Here is an 18,777-nt window from a genome sequence, read left to right on the forward strand (position 1 = left end):
AGCCTATTCATATACATTAAAAGATTTTGTTCATAAATTGCCATAATCCAATTTAATATACATCTAGTATATATCTTAATTTAATATATATTTAGTATATATCTTAATTTGATCTATCGTAGAAGATAAGAAAAGAAGCAATAAGAATGATTTTCACATTTTAAATATTATACTTAATAATTTTACTAAAAATAAAAGTTAATTAAAAATAAAAGTCGAATAGCTAATTTAAATAATAATTAATCAGATATGATACAAATACTAAAATTTAATTTATTTTCTGATTTGATTGATTTAGTTTTACATAATGAATGAGTTTATAGAGTTAATAGAGTTTATACACATTTACTAACTTATAAGTTAAAAGAGAATTTATACACTGCATGTTTTGTAGAAGTTTTATATATTACATTATTAATTATATTACATTATAAAAAAAACTGATTTATTTCAATGCATATAGGAAAAAAAATTATGTATTTAATATTTTCGCACTTATTTCTGACATAATAATTCTACAATAGTAGTTCAGTTTAACATAATAGTTCTACAATAAAGTACAGCTATATTAATAAAAATATATTATATATAATAAAATATTATAAAATATTATATATAATACTACATAATTATATATAATTATATAATATATAATAATTTTTAAAAATATTATTAGCATAGAAGTAAATCATAGATAAAAAAGAGAAACTGTTATTAATTTTAGGATTGAGTCTACACTTTTATATGTATTGATCATGATTTAATCTAGGAGAGGAATTTAGTTTCCTTTAATAAAAATAATTTTTCTTCCCTCTTTTGAACAATTATAGTATGTATCTATAAACCGGAAATCAGAGAGATCTAAAAAAATAACTTTTGGAAAGTAAAATCTTTATGAATTTGACATCTTTATCACGAAAAATACGATTCGAATATAATGCATAATTAAGTGCTAATTTGTTATTATAAGCGTGAATTTGTTTTCCTCAATTTAAAATGATATTAAGATAGAGGTGCGATAGGTTTGCCATTAAATTAAACATTTTTACTTCCGAAAAACATGTATGGAGAGTCGTAAATCGAAAAATAAATACACTATAATTTGTTGTAAATTAATTACTCAAAATTTTTAAATAGATTTTTAAAATATTAAATTTTTAAAGGTACACTAACATGACATATTATATACACCTATAAAAGTAAAATCACTAAAAATAAATAGTTAACAATATCAGTTTGTTATAAAATTGTTTCCTGTATTAAATACTCCCGAAATAAATCATTTCTGAATTTATTACTTACAATTTATTAAAGAAATCGATCTGAATGAGTGACTATATTAATTTGCCTTCAAGAATAAAGTATAAGAGTAAAGAATGTAATTAAATGCTATTATTATTTTAGTTTTAAAATGCTTTCCTAATTTGTGTTGCTCTTAAAATATGATATGAAATATAATGTGGGATTATTGTACAATGTTTGACTTATTGTTAGAAAAATCGAATAACTAACGTCGCACTCGTTTGGGTCGATTTTTCTAAGTTGAGCAATAAATTTGATATTATATATTTAGATACCAATTAATTAGGGAAATATTTTAGGATCAAAATAAGAGCAGCATTTAATTAATATACTTTATTCTTATAATCAAATTAGCACCGATAACGTCGCACTCATTGGGATCAATTTTTCTAAATGTTAAGTAACAAATTCGATATTAGATACCCTGAAAGGAAATTAAAGAAACATTTTAAGACCGAAATAATAACAGCAACTAATTGTATATATACCATATACCATATATATATATATATATATATATATATATATATATACTTATATATAAAAGTTATAAATTATAAGATATCCTGCTGCACTAACAAACACATGACAAGATCGAAAAAGCATCGCGGGAAACTGTTTTTCTCGGCTGAATAATGCAGCTTTGTGGTGGAAGTATTTTCAATGCGTATCGAGCGACGCGGTAGCATCGCGACGCCATGTACAGGGTCCGAGCATTGAGAGTCATTGCTCTCGACGCGGCGCTACCAGGGGTATGTTCCAAAACGTACTCTCCGAGGAAAATTTTACTCGATAGCCGTTCCGAAACTCTTTTAAGCGTTTCCGATTGGTTCGAATCAGTCATCGAGTAAAATTTTCCTCGGTTATTTGCGTTTTGGAACGTAACCCAAATAGCTTATTCGGAATTTTATATTATATAAAATTTCGATTAAGATATTTCAGAAAATAAGAGCTTAAGAAAAAATCTAACGGCATTTTTATAATATAATGTGAATACAAGCTTTTGATTGCGACCAGTTTGAATAAAATCGGTACAGTCAATCCTGAGAAATGATGATCGAATATCAGAATTGTGACAGTTTTCGTTTTTCTTCAGACTCATGTACATATGCTCGCACGCACACACGCAAAGCGAGTTTGTCCCTCAAGCGGCGTTCACAGCGTGCGTATACGATTATTGCTTCGATATGTACAATGCTTAAGAGACAAAATCATAGGCGTGCATAGTGTGATATACATATATATATATATATATATATATATATATATATATATATGTATATGTGTACGTACGTGTGAGAGATTAATTTATCGTACAGTAATAATTTTCAAAATTACCCCTTCAGCGTGGAATTTAATATCTTAAAAACGGAGCCATAAAAATACGGAACTTCTGCTGTTAAATAAAATTTTAAAAAAAGTAATTTATCCTATAGTAACAATTTCCAAAAACCATTCCTTATAAAAGCAAATTTCAAAAATCACCCCTTGAGGATGAAAATATCTCGAAAATATCTCGAAAATGATGTGTCGCAGAAATATGGGACTCATGCCGTTAATTAAGGTTTCTTACAAAGACTAATTTAGCATACAATAATAATTTTTAAAAAGTATTCCTTAGAGATGAAATCTGATCTCAGAAACAATGTGCCACAAAAATATAAAACCTATACTGTTAGTTATGACTTGTAGAAAGACTAATTAAGCGTATAATAATAATTTTTAAAAATCACCCCTTGGGGGTGAAATCTAATAGTTTAGAAACGGTGCACCACAAAAATATAAAATATGTACTGTTAGTTATGCCTTGTAGAAAGATTAATTAAGCGTATAATAATAATTTTTAAAAACCACCCCTTGAGGGTGAAATTAATATTTTAAAAACGGTGCGTCACAAAAATATAAAACTTATGCGATTAGTTAAGGTTTCTACAAAGATTAATTTAGCGTATAATAATAATAATTTTTAAAAACGACTCCTTGAGGGTAAAATCAAATATTTCAGAAACAGAGTATCATAAAAATATAAAACCTATGCCGTTAGATAAGACTTAAAGAAAGATTAATTTACCGTATAATATAACAATTGTTAAAAACCACTCCTTGGGGGTGAAATCTAATATTTGAAAAACGAAGTATCATAAAGATATAAAACCTGTGCGATTAGTTAAGGTTTCTACAAAGACTAATTTACCGTATAATAACAATTTTTAAATACCACCTCTCGGGGGTGAAATCTAATATTCCAGAAACGGTGTATCACAAGAATATAACCTTTATTAGCATTATTAGTTATGACTTGTGAGAAAGACTAATTAAATGTATAATAACAATTTTTGATAAACATCCCTTGAGGATAAAATTTCATATTTCAGAATTGAAGCATCATAAAAATATAAAATCTGTACTGTTAGTTATGACGTGTAGAAAGACTAATTAAACGTTTAATAATAATTAAACGTATAATAACAATTTTTAAAATTTTAAAAATCATACCTTGGGGATGAAATCTAATGTTAATTTCAGAAACGGTGTACTACAGAAATATAACTAACTATGTGAGCGTGAATCATTAGATTTTTTATTAACAAAGTACAATTTGTGATTATTTATTTCCTTGTATTTTATAATAGCTTACACTTTCTCGAGAAGGAAGAAAAACTTTATTTTATATTTTTAATCATGCGAATATTAATGTTTATATTTTACATGAATATTAATCAAACTTATTTCAATTTGTTGACAATTGATCGTTTCGTGATTTTGACAAAATTTTTCTCTCAAATTAAAATTAAAAAGAAATACAGATTTAAGTTAGAATTTGAAGTCAATAGTATGTCGAGAAAAAATCGACATCTTAGATTAAAAATAATAATGTATGTTATCATTTTCTTCATCAAAAACATTTACAGAAACTTTTATTCAATTTGTCAATTATTGATGGCATCCCATTTCTGATTTTGATTGCAGCACCGACGAGAGCTACAAGTCCTTTGTTGGATGAAGTCGCTATTACGCTTCAGGATGCTGTCACAACACAAGAGTCTTTTCTTAAAAAATGCATCGTAGATGGAAATGCCTATTCTCACAGTCAAACGGTAATGACCGATATGATATATAATATAATGCGCAATAGAGAAAAAATTATTGAATTTTTTGCTATAGATAAAGAATAACAAAAAAAAATGATAATTTCTATGAAAATCTTTACTGAGAATAATAACAAAATTTATTATATTTATACATAAAAAATATTTAATGTATACAGAATAAATAATTAAAAAAAGAAACAAATGCACGTATGCATGTACAAAGTATAAAAAAATACAAAATTTTAATAAAATTATTAAATAGAGAATCTTTCAATGATATTGAGTTTGATATATATTGTCAAGATCATGATTCTTAAAATGTTCTAGTCACTCATTGTTTGTTAAAAACAATTGAATGATATGATAAGAATAAGTATTAAATGCAATAGTTTGAATTTTTCCTAGCATGAGTTATTAAAATATTATATATAATATCCCTCTAAAAAGAACCTTATAAAGATAGAAAAATATGTGCAGTATATAAAGAAGATTCCACTGCGTATGCAACGAAATATTTAATAAAAAAATATCCCTAAAAATAATTTACAAAAATCTTCCTAAAAAAATAATTTTCTTGAAAAAAATAAAATAAAATACTAAAGAGAATTTTTCTTTAAAAAATAGAAAATCAAAATTAAATCTTAAATATTAAGAAAAATCTTTCTTTTTTAAAATAAGTTTTAACCTGTAAAAAATAAAAATTAAATATGAAATCAATAATTAACTAACCAAGTACTTTAAAGCAACTAATGGGGATTTATAATTTGAAATATTTGTCACGAATTCAATCTTGCATTTACGTATATGTTATAAATTTTCTCGACAAAATTAAAATTATTTTCAAAGTTCAATACTTTGTATGATATATAAAAATATACTGTTATGATCCAAATAAATATTTTATACAATATATAAAACAACACTATTATATTACGGTTTATTACAAATAGTAAGTCTACTAACTAATAAAACTATTTAGCCCTTACTGCAATAATATTGATTGCATTGATTATATTAATTATCAATTCTGAATTTAAAAGTGTCTTATAAATAATTAATCGATTTGTTTTGAGATGATAAGTTTTATCAAGTAAAGTCGGAACTAGGAGGAATTAAGAAAAGTTACACATAAAAATATAATGGGCGCATTATAATATAATATATTTACATATTTTTATTATTAATAAATATTTAATTTTGAAATTAATTATAAGCTTTACCAAGTAAGCTCAGAAATAAAAGTCATCGAAAATTAAAATAATATATCAAAATTTGGCGTGCTCGCATCGCATCATAATATTTATATTTTTATCTAAGATATTAGATTTTATATCCCCGAAGGGGTAGTTTTAAAAAAATTGTTATTATATGTTAAATTAGTCTTTTTACAAGTCTCATTTAACGCACAAGTTTTATATTCTTGAGACACCGTTTCTAAGATTAAATTTTACTCCCAAAGGGTAGTTTTTAAAAATTATTAGTACATAAAGTTATTACAAAATACACTCTTTTTATAAATAACTATGTGTTAAAGACAATTTTACTTTTCATTAATTGATTTCTTTCATTATTTTGTACATAAAAGTATTGAGATAAAATCATCGAAAAATGAATATTTTAAGTTACCTCAAAAACTACTCATCCTGTGTGTGTGTGTGTGTGTGTGTGTGTGTGTGTGTGTGTGTACAGGGTGTTCCGTTTTACATTGCCATCAAAATATCTCGTAAAGTCTAAAAGATACGAAAAATATTTCAGACAAATTTATATAGTTTCAAGGGGGACATAAGATGGTGGACATTAGTTTGACTTTGAAGGAACACGTCCAACTTTCCTCCAACTTTTTAAACGGGACACCCTATATACTTTTGCATATTCTTGCAGCTCATCTCAAGAGCTTTCCAACACACTATAATTAAGTTAGATTTCATTAAATACTTTTCGAGTTATGAGGTTTGAAATCATTTCTTAATTTTGCATAAACCATAAAATATCTAGTAAAATATTCATTTTTCGATTATCTTACCTTACTTTTATGTACAAAATAATGAGAGGAATCAATTGGTGTAAGGAAAACACATAGTTATTTTTAAGAAAAAATAAGTAATTGTTAATTGCAACTTACATATTTTTTTCGAAACAACTATGTATTTTCTTTACACCAATTAATTCTTCTCATTATTTTGTACATAAGAGTAAAATAAGATAATTATGTTATATAATACGAGATTTAAATACATCATAGTCATTATATACAAGATGTTTTTCACATTTTGAACAATCCAAAACATTGACAAATGAATAATTGAGAAATCTTAGTACAGGGGGGGGAGAGAGAAGGAGATTTATACAGGATTATCAGGAAATATTTTCTTTTGGTCTACATATTATCCTGTTATATTAATTGTTATATGAAAGCAATAAAATAGAATGTTACAAGTATATACATATATATATATATATATATATATATATATATATATATGTATATATATATACACAGGATGTCCAAAAAAGATGGAGACCCCGAATTTTCTTGAAAGGATGACGTTTCTGAAAAAAATGTTTGAGACAAAAGTTGTAGGGTTCAAAAAGATCTATTTACTGATGTTATCAGTTTGACATTGAATGGCCAAGGTCACGTCAAGGTCACATCAATTTTTTTAAACGAAATACCTTATTTTTCATAACAGAATCTAATAGCTAATGTTAAGCTTTACAAAACACTATAATAAAATTATTTTTCGTTAAGTATTTTTCGACTTATGAGACTTAAAAGTTACAGTACCTATCTTGCTTTTGTTGATCAAATGATGTCAAGAGCTTTTTAAATCAACATTGCGTCCCGCCAGCAACACACACACACACACACACAAGAGGTGTAAATCCGATCGGGCAACCTCCACGCGGTACACCTTGGGTAATGCTAATGCCGACGGTACTGTAACTTTTAAGTCTCATAAGTCGAAAAATACTTAACGAAAAATAATTTTATTATAGTGTTTTGTAAAGCTCTTAACATTAGCTATTAGATTCTGTTATAAAAAATAAGGTATTTCGTTTAAAAAAAAATTGATGTGACCTTGACGTGACCTTGGCCACGCCATTCAATGTCAAACTGATAACATCAGTAAATAGATCTTTTTGACAAACCTACAACTTTTGTCTGAAACATTTTTTTCAGAAACGTCATCCTTTCAAGAAAATTCGGGGTCTCCATCTTTTTTGGACACCCTGTATATATATATATATATATATATATATATATATATATATATACATCAGGGTGTCCTAGACCACTATGTGTTTTCTTTACACCAATTGATTCCTCTCATTATTTTGTACGTAAAAGTATTAAGGTAAGATAATCGAAAAATGAATATTTTACAAGATATTTTACGGTTTATGTAAAATTAAGAAATGATTTCAAGCCTCATAACTTGAAAAGTACTTAATGGAAATTAACTTAATTATAGTGTTTTGGAAAGCTCTCGAGATAAGCTCCAAGAATATATAATAAAAAATAGGGAATTCCATTTTTAAAAAATTAAGTTGATCTTCAAATGACCACTAAATTCGATCTCGAAGTCAAAGTCAAAGTTACCAACTTTTGTTTGAACTTTTGTTTTGAAACATTTTTTCATATCTTTTAGATCTTTTTTATAATCTTTTAGACTTTACGAGATATTTCGATGGCAAAGTTAAAATGGAACACCCTGTATATAATGTCAAAACCTTACTTTAATTCAAATTAATTATTAAAAATTGTTCATATATTATATATTACATATATTATATAATGTATATATGTATATATATATATATATATATATATATATAGGTATATATATAGGTATATATATATATATATATATATATATATATATAGGTATATATATATAGGTATATATATATATATATATATATATATATATATATATGTACACACACACACACACACACACACACACACACACACACACATATACAATTATATATTGTGGAATAATTATATACATTTAAATATGATTATATATGTTGTAATCTTTTTCTGCATAGCCAATTATGGAAACATAAAAATTTATATACTTATCCACGTCAATTATGTTTGTAAAAAAAGATTGTTTACATGTAATTATATATGAATAAATATAATTATTATTAATTATATATAAACGTATTAGAACAAATTTATTTCTCTTTTTTACATTCTGCGATATTTTTATAATCTTTAATCATTTTATCACTTTTCTTTCTTATTATTCGATAAAATTCTTATATTTTATATGTATGCATACATATAATTTTGTCTAAAGCAGTATTTCTATACTTATGCGAATATATTAACGTGAATATATGCACGCTGCAAATGCGTCTTGACAAAATTGCTTTGTATGTGTGCATGCGAGTATATGTACTTGAGTCTGAACCTGACAATCGCTGCGTTCAGTAGAAAAAGCTGCTTTGCAAGTGTTGTAAAATTCGTGAATCTGAAAATGTTCTTAATTTTGGATGAATCTAAGCAAAGTAGCTTTTTCTATTGAACGCAATCAATAGAGATGAACAAGAAAAATATCGCAATTCTGATATACGATTATTATTTCTCAAGAGATTCACCTATCTTATTCGGACTGATCGCAATCGAAAGCTTGTATTTACATTATACAGGGCGCGGAAAAAATATGGAAACCCCTAAATTTTTCGAAAACTATGCGTTTTAGAAATAAATGTTTCAGACAAAAGTTGTAGGGTTTTAAGTAATGCATTACATAGCAACATCAGTATGACCTTGAAGAGTGTTGTCAAGATCACGTGAAGGTCACTTTCAATTTCTTAAATGGAATCCCCTATTTTTCATTACATATTCTTATAGCTTACTTCGAGAGCTTTTCAAAAAACCATGACAAAGTATTTTTTCATTGAGTACTTTCCGAATTATGAGACTTGAAATAATTTCTTCATTTTACATAAACCATAAAATATCTAGTAAAATATTCATTTTTCGATTTTTCCTTAATACTTTTATGTACAAAATAATGAGAGGAATCAATTGGTGTAAGGAAAACACATAATTATTTTTAAAAAAAAATATGTAATTGTTAATTGCAAATTACATATTTTTTCTTCGATTATTAAAGTAAGATAATCGAAGAATGAATATTTTATTAGATATTTTATGGTTTATGAAGAATGAAGAAATTATTTCAAGCCTCATAACTTGAAAAATACTCAATGAAAAAATACTTTATTACGGTGTTTTGAAAACCTTTCGAGGTAAGGTATAAGAAAAATGTAATGAAAAATAGAGGGTTTCATGTAAAAAATTGAAGGTTGATCTTCACTAACCTTGATAACACTCTTCAAGGTTATACTACTGATGCTATGTAATGCATTACTTGAAACCCTATAACTTTTGTCTGATAACATTTGTTTCTAAAATTAAAAGTGTCATTAAATTTTTTATTACGATTTTAATTTTTAAAATATCTTAATTGAAAGTTTACAGGAAATTCCGTAATATTAATCGAAAGTTTACGAGATTCCGATAAGCTATTTGGCAGCATCGTGATTTCTACACATTAGCAAAATTATTAACAAGCCCAACAGAATGTTTATGTACTTGAGGTCGCGATGCTAGTATTTTTTGAGTACTACGTCGCTTGATAGATGATGTTAGAGTAAATGAGAGTAGAGGGAGAGTGGGATAGAAAATAATAAAAAAAAGAAAAAAGAGTAAGAAAATGTATATTTTGGAATGTCTGTTCAAATTTTTATAAATTTGCTACTTTGAATGCAATTTTCACTATTTTCCAATCAGCAAAATTAACGTTTGATAATAATTTAACGTACCACAAGACCTACAAGAAATATAAGAAATATAAAAAAACAGCTATAAGAAAGATTCTATCGCCACGAAACAAAATCTGGTTATTTTACCCAGGTCTCTTCATCGTTCTGTCGTTTGTAGTTGTGTATTTATACGTGTGTGTGTATTTTTGTATGGTATATAATAATGAAAAAAATGTAAAAATAGAAAAACATATAAAGTTATTTTGTATATTTCCATATTTACGTACGAGACGTGCACGCACATAATACAACGCTATGTGTATGTATTTGTAACTGTGGATTTTATCAATTTTTATTTAAAAATTCTTAAAGATTCAGTTTAGTAAAATTGCATATTAGCGACGACTTCACCAATTTCGATGACCTTGAACTATGTTGTCAAGGACATGTCCTTGATTAACTTGCAAAAAGTTTTAGCTGTCGCCCATTGTTTATTACAAGTTATTTACAAAACAGTTCAATTGTACTTATTTTGAGTATATCTGCGTCCCTAAAAAAATTACCTTTTTAAAAAAAAGATAAAAATGGTGCTAAGTTCGCGTAAAAAACAATATATGTATTTACAAAATAGTGTATTATTAACTGTAAAAAACTACTGTATTGTATATCCTACAAAAATAATGATATCAAAAAAATTGCGCTAAGTGAAAATAAAAACTTATAAAAATACTTTAACCTAAAAAAGTTATACAAAATAGTTGTTTTAATTTTCTACATTATATTCTAGAAAAATAATAATATCCATAAATTACGCTAATTGAAAATAAAAACTTAAAATATTTTAACTAAAAAATATTGTACAAAATAATTGGTTTAATTTCCTACAAATAATATTAAAAAGTTACGCCAACTAAATAAAAATTTTCACTATAAAATATACATATTTCTTTTTTATTTTCAATATTAAAAGAAAAATGAATTGTAATATATCTATTATAAAAAATCGTTGAAAATATGAACAATCATATAATTGCAATAATCATATGCAATAATCATTGCAATAATCATATGCATATATCCTGAAAAGTTTAATTAAAAAAAAAAAGAAAATGATAATACAAAATACAAAATTAAAAATTATTTAAAAAATTAAAAATTTGAAATTAATAAGAAAAAATAAAAATTTATATAAAAATTAAAAATTAATACATATAAAAAAATTTTAGTTAAAAAACTTAGCGCTGCTAATTTCATTAGCACATTGTTCAGCGTAGCAAACGTTCAATGTTCAAACTAACACACTACGTTTAGATGCATCCTATACTCCTGTCATCAATAAATTTCAATCTTAAAGTTTTCTTTCCTGCCTCTCTTAATTTTTGTATCTTCCTGGTAATGCCATCTAACTTTAGTCTGCGTTATTATTTTTTCCCACCCTTCTTTCTCTTCTTTGCTTCCATATCCATTCGTGATTGAAACGTTTTAGGATTCACATCTCTTCTCCTTAGACTACTAGCTGTTTCCTTCTGGGTTTTGTTTATTCTGATGGACAGGTACTCTCATTTAATTTATTGTGTCTTTCGTATTCAGTGATAATTCTTATTCAATTCAATTCATTATGTCTTTTTGAATCAATGAATTTTTCATTGTGATTTTTTGCATGTGTTTCGGTGATATGTGTTGCTCCGTTATAATTTCTTTTACAGATCTTCATTAAGTTTGTTTGGAAGTATCTTTACCATCTTTTTTCTTCCTATTATTATATCTGCAATTCTCCTGGATTGAAGCATCTTTAAAAAGACACATTTTCATTCTTGTTTAACGGATTATGTTTTCGACTGCTTTTTTACCAGCCCTGGAAGGCTGGCAGGTGAGCATCACATATGGCCGTTTCGCGTGTGGAAATTCCTGTTTAATATTTTCTCTCTTTATAATTACGCGCGCGCCTTTTATTATATCCGATTTATCTTATATTGTTCTTGTATTTATTCTGTTTGTATCGACTTTATTGCGACTTTGATTTATGTTTTGTTTTTATAATTTTCCATTAATTTCGAATTTTTTCTGTTAGACATTGATAATGATCCGAACGGGATCGAAACGTCTGTCGTTTTAATTAAGCGTCAACTGATTATTTTTATATGAACATGTGTTGACTTATTATACAGGGAGTCCCATTTAACTTGACACATCGAAATATCTCGTAAAGTCTAAAAGATACGAAAAAATGTTTCAGATAAAAGTTGTATAGTTTCAAGGAGGATATAAGATGGTGTCATTAGTTTGATCTTGAAGAGCCACCTGAAGGTCACGTGAAGGTCAGGTTAATTTACAATTAACAATTACATTTTTTTGTTCGAAACAATTATGTGTTTTCTTTACACCAATTGATTCTTCTCATTATTTTATACATAAAAGTATTAAGGTAAAATAATCGAAAAATGAATATTTTACAAGATATTTTACGGTTTATGTAAAATTAAAAAATGATTTCAAGCCTCATAACTTGGAAAGTATTTAATGAAAACTAACTTAATTATAATGTTTTGGAAAGCTCTTGAGATGAGCTACAAGAATATGCAAAAGCATATAGGGTGTCCCATTTAAAAAGTTCGAGCTGACCTTGACGTGACCTTCAGGTGGCTCTTCAAGATCAAACTAATGACACCATCTTATGTCCCCCTTGAAACCATACAACTTTTGTTTGAAACATTTTTTCGTATCTTTTAGACTTTACGAGATATTTCGATGTGTCAAGTTAAATGGGACACCCTGTATATTAAACTTTTCTTTTAATTGTAGCTATCATTAACCTAGCACTGTGGTTTTTCCCCTGTTTTCCTCTATTCATTTTGATTGTTATCTTATAACCACTTTTATAATTTTATATTTTTGTATTTTGTATTATCATTTTCTTTTTTTTTTTTTTTTTATTAAACTTTTCAGGATATATATTCAGCATATGATTATTGTAATGTACATGATTGTTCATATTTTCAACGATTTTTTATAATAGATATATTACAATTCATTTAATATCATTTTTCTTTTAATATTAAAAATAAAAAAGAAATATGTATATTTTATAGTGAAAATTTTTATTCAGTTGGCGCAACTTTTTAATATTATTTGTAGGAAATTAAAACAATTATTTTGTACAATTTTTTTTAGTTAAAATATTTTAAGTTTTTATTTTCAATTAGCGTAATTTTTGGATATCATTATTTTTCTAGGATATAATGTAAAATTAAAACAACTATTTTGTATAACTTTTTTTGGTTAAAGTATTTTTATAAGTTTTTATTTTCACTTAGCGCAATTTTTTTGATATCATTATTTTTGTAGGATATACAATACAGTAGTTTTTTACAGTTAATAATACACTATTGTGCAAATACATATACTGTTTTTTACGCGGACTTAGCACCTTTTTTTTAAAAGGGTAATTTTTTTAGGGATATCACTCTTTTTTGTACTATATGTAAACATCTTTAAATAAATGAGCAAAGAACCCGCCACCACCCCCGTCATATTTTATTATCGTCATTAAAATTCGACGGTCCTCTTTGCTTACTATATAGATATTTAGATCCTTCAAACTTCTTTGCTATTCTTATTGCAAAAATAACGGATAACTACAAATCAATATGTCATTAGAAACCTTACACCCCTTTTCTTTCAAAAACTAAGCATTTTAGAGAAAAACGTTTTCGACAAAAATTGTATGGTTTCGAGGGGAACATAAGATGGTGTCATTGGTTTGATGGCTTGGATGGCATCGTTAAGGTCAGGTCAAGGACACCTTTAATTTCTTAAATGGAACCACCTATTTTTTATTGCATATTCTTATATCTTATGTCGAGAGCTTTCCAAAACACTATAATAAAGTATTTTTTCATTCAGTACTTTTCGAGTTATGAGGCTTAAAATAATATCTTAATTTTACATAAACTATAAAATATCTAGTAAAATATTTATTTTTCGATTATCTTACCTTAATACTTTTATATACAAAATAATGAAAGGAATCAATTGGTGTAAAAAAAACACACAGTTGTTTTTAAGAAAAAATATGTAATTGTTAATTGCAAATTACATATTTTTTCTTCGGAACAATTATGTGTTTTTTTACACCAATTGATTCCTCTCATTATTTTGTACATAAAAGTATTAAGGTAAGATAATCGAAAAATAAATATTTTACTAGATATTTTATAGTTTATGTAAAATTAAGATATTATTTTAAGCCTCATAACTCGAAAAGTACTGAATGAAAAAATACTTTATTATAGTGTTTGGAAAGCTCTCGACATAAGCTATAAAATATGCAATAAAAAATAGGTTCCAGTTAAGAAATTAAAGGTGTCCTTGACCTGATCTTAACGATGCCATCCAAGGTCAAACGAATGACACCATCTTATGTTCCCCTCAAAACTATACAATTTTTGTCGAAAACGTTTTTCTCTAAAATGCTTAGTTTTTGAAAGAAAAGGGGTGTACGGGTGGTCTAAAACACCCTGTACATATAGTAGTCTTAACATCACGGAGCGCCGCTAGCGCAATCTTACGTCGAATGCGTCAACCGTACAACTTTGTACGCTTGCGCATTGGGGACTTGAGCGTTGACCAAGGAGACGTTTCTTAATGAAAATTTTTCATATTTCGACTTTGGATTATAATATTGCTGTTCACGATGCACGTAGAGCAAAAATAAAGACTCTTTTCTTATATAAATCAAACTCAAGCTATCAATTAAGCTTAGTAAAAAACTCGATCCGTTCAGCGATTATTTCAATATGATAATCTCGAATATCTCAAACTATTCTCGCGTAAAGACACACGGAGCGTCTTGTTGCTTACGCAAGACTTAGCACAAGACACTATCGTGTCTCTTGATAAATTGCATTCTTAGTGAGAGTTTAGATGTAGAATGAATTTCCCTTTACTTTGCAAAGTGCATGCGTATAGATACAATGGATTTCGTTTCCTTTACAGGGAAGCTTCACTTCTGGAAAATATAACCTAATTCAAACCTATTTCTGTTTTAAACCAGATTTGTTGGAGGGACGAAACCCATTGTATTCATGTATGTACTTTATAAAATAAAGAAAAGTACATCTTGTTGAAAATTTACAGATTTACCCAAAATAAATTCAATAGACTCGCATGGATTTTCAACTTTTTACATGAAACAAGGTTTCCTTCATACCGTTCGCGCTCTCTGTTTTCGGTGCAAAACTATACAATCTATTATTGTATAATTTCATATAGATTTTCACTATTCACGCAAAATGAGGTTTATATTATTATTATGCCATTGGTTACTCACTATTTTTAATTGTTTATAATTTTGTAATAAACGATGATTATATATATATGTGTGTGTATGTATGTATACATATATACAAGGTGTTTCATAAATAAATAATGGGCAAAATTTCAGGAATGGATTCCTTATGTTATTAGAGAAGAAAAAAAAGTTAATCAATATAAGTCCCGAAATGATTAGTTTTTGAGTTATTAAGATTTTAGACAATTAGAGGAAATGTTCAATATGTCCACCTCCTGTCACAATACAAGCCTCAACTCGTTGTCTCATTGAGTTCCAGAGTGCAAAGTGTTCGTATATACATGTAAAAAGTATGGAATTATAAATAAGAATAAGAATAATACACCGCGCTGACGTAAACATAGGCCGCAGAACTTGAAAAACATTGTTGATACCTGTAAAAGGACTTCTAAGACGAGAAATGAGACAAAATTTTGTATTACAAAAATCTTAATAACTCAAAATCATATACAGGGTGTATCAGAGCGACCGTATTAGGCTGGTATTTCGAAAAATACGCATTTACTTGAAAAATGTTCCGAACAAAAGTTGTAGGACTTTAAGGGGCGCATTACATAGCATGGTTAGTGTGACCTTGGATAGTGTTGTTAAGGGCACGGAGAAATCAATTAAAAGTTTTTAAATGGAAACCCCTATTTTTGATTGTATATTCTTATAGCTGACCTCGAGAGCTTTCCAAAACACTATAATAAAGTATTTCTTCATTGAGTACTTTTCGAGTTAAAGAAAAAACATAGTTGTTTTTAAGAAAAAAATATGTAATTTGCAATTAACAATTACATATTTTTGTTTAAAACAACTATGTGTTTTTTACACCAATTGATTCCTCTCATTATTTTGTACATAAAAGTATTAAGGTAAGATAATCGAAAAATGAATATTTCACAAGATATTTTACGGTTTATGTAAAATTAAGAAATGATTTCAAGCCTCATAACTCGAAAAGTACTCAATGAAGAAATACTTTATTATAGTGTTTTGGAAAGCTCTCGAGGTCAGCTATAAGAATATACAATCAAAAATAGGGGTTTCCATTTAAAAACTTTTAATTGATTTCTCCGTGTCCTTAACAACACTATCCAAGGTCACACTAACCATGCTATGTAATGCGCCCCTTAAAGTCCTACAACTTTTGTTCGGAACATTTTTCAAGTAAATGCGTATTTTTCGAAATACCAGCCTGATACGGTCGCTCTGATACACCCTGTATATATGTCACTCAGATCTTTCATAACAAATGTCAAGGTCATTAAAATTGATGAGATCATCGCTAATGCAGTTTAGTTTCCGTTTTGATTTTTTTGCTTAACACTTTATTTCAGATACCATCTTATGACACGAATTCGCATTGCCTATGCGTCGTTGGTGAAGTTTACTGTTGGTGGCAGAATTATAATTCAACTAGCACTAAATTGCTTGGTTTATCTTCCTTGCGATCGACCACGATGGAGAGCAATTACACTTCATCTCTGAAAATGAATACGAACATTATGGATGACTTGGAAGCTTCCGGAGATTCTGATTCATCGATTGACCAACAAGGACATATAGAAATTAATGCCTTATCAATTACGTCTTCTGCATCGATCACTTGTCTCGTTATGGGTATTAATTAATGTTTTTCATTAATATTTTAATAGTTCTCTTAATATTTATATTAATCGATATACAAGGTGATTCAAAACAACCTGATGTCTTTAAAATATGTTATTCTTGAACGAATTCTAAGACTATTTTTCCTCTTGAAAAATTTTGTCCAAAGCTTAATTTTTGAGTTATAATAGAAAATAGTTGGCTACTCACGAGTCCGATACAACGGGCAGGCAGGGACGGCGCAACTTGTCACAAATGCTCTCCCGTTTCCCCAGACAGTCAATTTTATTCCACAATATTTGATCCATTGAAGTGTATTAAATTATTATTGCAGTTTCTGCACAATATTTAACAATATTATTACCGTCTGGGAGGGTTATAACGTAACGCTTAAGAATAAAATATTCAAACGCGAAATTACATAAAGTAACAGATAAACTGGAAATGGACGAGTGAAAAACGAAATAGTAATCGCAATTTGATTAAATATTCGTATCTTTAAAAAAACTTGTAACGGTCGTATTTTCGGGCGTTTTTCACAGCGCGGATAGATCGCCGGTGCAAGGTTCGGGAAATAAAATACGCGGTGTGTTCCGTTTTGTGTTTGTATTGTTGTAAATGTGTATGAATGTACAGTGCATGTGTGTGTGTGTGTGTGTGTGTGTGTGTGTGTGTGTGTGTGTGTGTGTGTGTGTGTGTGTGTGTGTGTGTGTGTGTGTGTGTGTGTGTGTGTGTGTGTGTGTGTGTGTGGTGTGTATAATATTCGGGTGCAAACGATTATACGGAAATCAAAAGCGGCTTTAATTTCGGTAACAATATTAGACGCCGGCCGGTGTTTACGAAGCGCGAGACGGCGCGAGTTTTTGCGGCGCTTTTTCTGCGGGGAATCCCGATGCTCCGAGAATGCTTGGATTCTCGGAATCGACGGTTATTTTCGCGGAACTGTTTATTCCTCGGCGCGATTTAAAGTCCGCGTTCGATATATTCGGCCGATGCGCTTTAATAACGGCGCTTAAAATGTCGGTATCGATAATAACAAACGACTAGAACGTATGCGCTTGGCGGTAACAGGCAAATGCGCTCTGCGGTAACAATACAGTATGCGCTCGACGGTAACAATCAATGTATGCGCTGCGCGTGCGGTATAGGAGCGGGTCGCGAAGGATGGTTTATGTGTATGCAGCTGGATCGGTAACTCCCGATCCGGGGCGGCTCAGAACTCCACCTTCCGTGAGGGTTGCAGCTGCGGATCAGGCGGATTGCACTTTTGGCGTCGGAATCGAGAACACTCGTTCTGAGACGAAGCACGCTCCACCTCTTGTCTTCGGCTCTTTTGTGCGTTCGGTAGGATTTTTCGAGGATTGCTTCGGAAGCGTACTGCTTCGAGCGGATCGGAAAAATGTGATTAGAGTCAAAATGTGGCCCTTTTTATACGGGCTAATTGTCCGCGTCGGCGCGCGACGGTATAACCCCTTCCGAACGGGTTTTCGGAAAACGGTACGGTCGGGCCCGTTCGGAGGGATTCGGGTAGGAGCCGAACGCGGGCTTTCGCCGGTCGACGGTTCGGGCCACATCGACTCTGTTCGGCGATGCTCGGCCGAATTTTAGTTCGAGCGGTTTTCGGCAGTCTTAAAAAAAGGTGGGCGCACCGCG

General features: G+C 28.7%; 1 protein-coding gene across 1 annotated transcript in view; it reads left to right on the top strand.

The window, feature by feature from the left end:
• LOC105247803 overlaps positions 1–18,777 on the top strand; it is a 30,923-nt gene that overhangs the window by 2,637 nt on the left and 9,509 nt on the right. The window contains exons 2-3 of the mRNA XM_011252183.3: positions 4,273–4,400; positions 16,854–17,136. Of these exons, the coding sequence (XP_011250485.1) occupies positions 4,273–4,400; positions 16,854–17,136 (411 nt within the window). The remainder of the gene's footprint in view (positions 1–4,272; positions 4,401–16,853; positions 17,137–18,777) is intronic.

Source organism: Camponotus floridanus, unplaced genomic scaffold (assembly GCF_003227725.1).
Source record: "Camponotus floridanus strain SB8 unplaced genomic scaffold, Cflo_v7.5 scaffold18, whole genome shotgun sequence".
Lineage (NCBI taxonomy): Eukaryota > Metazoa > Arthropoda > Insecta > Hymenoptera > Formicidae > Camponotus > Camponotus floridanus.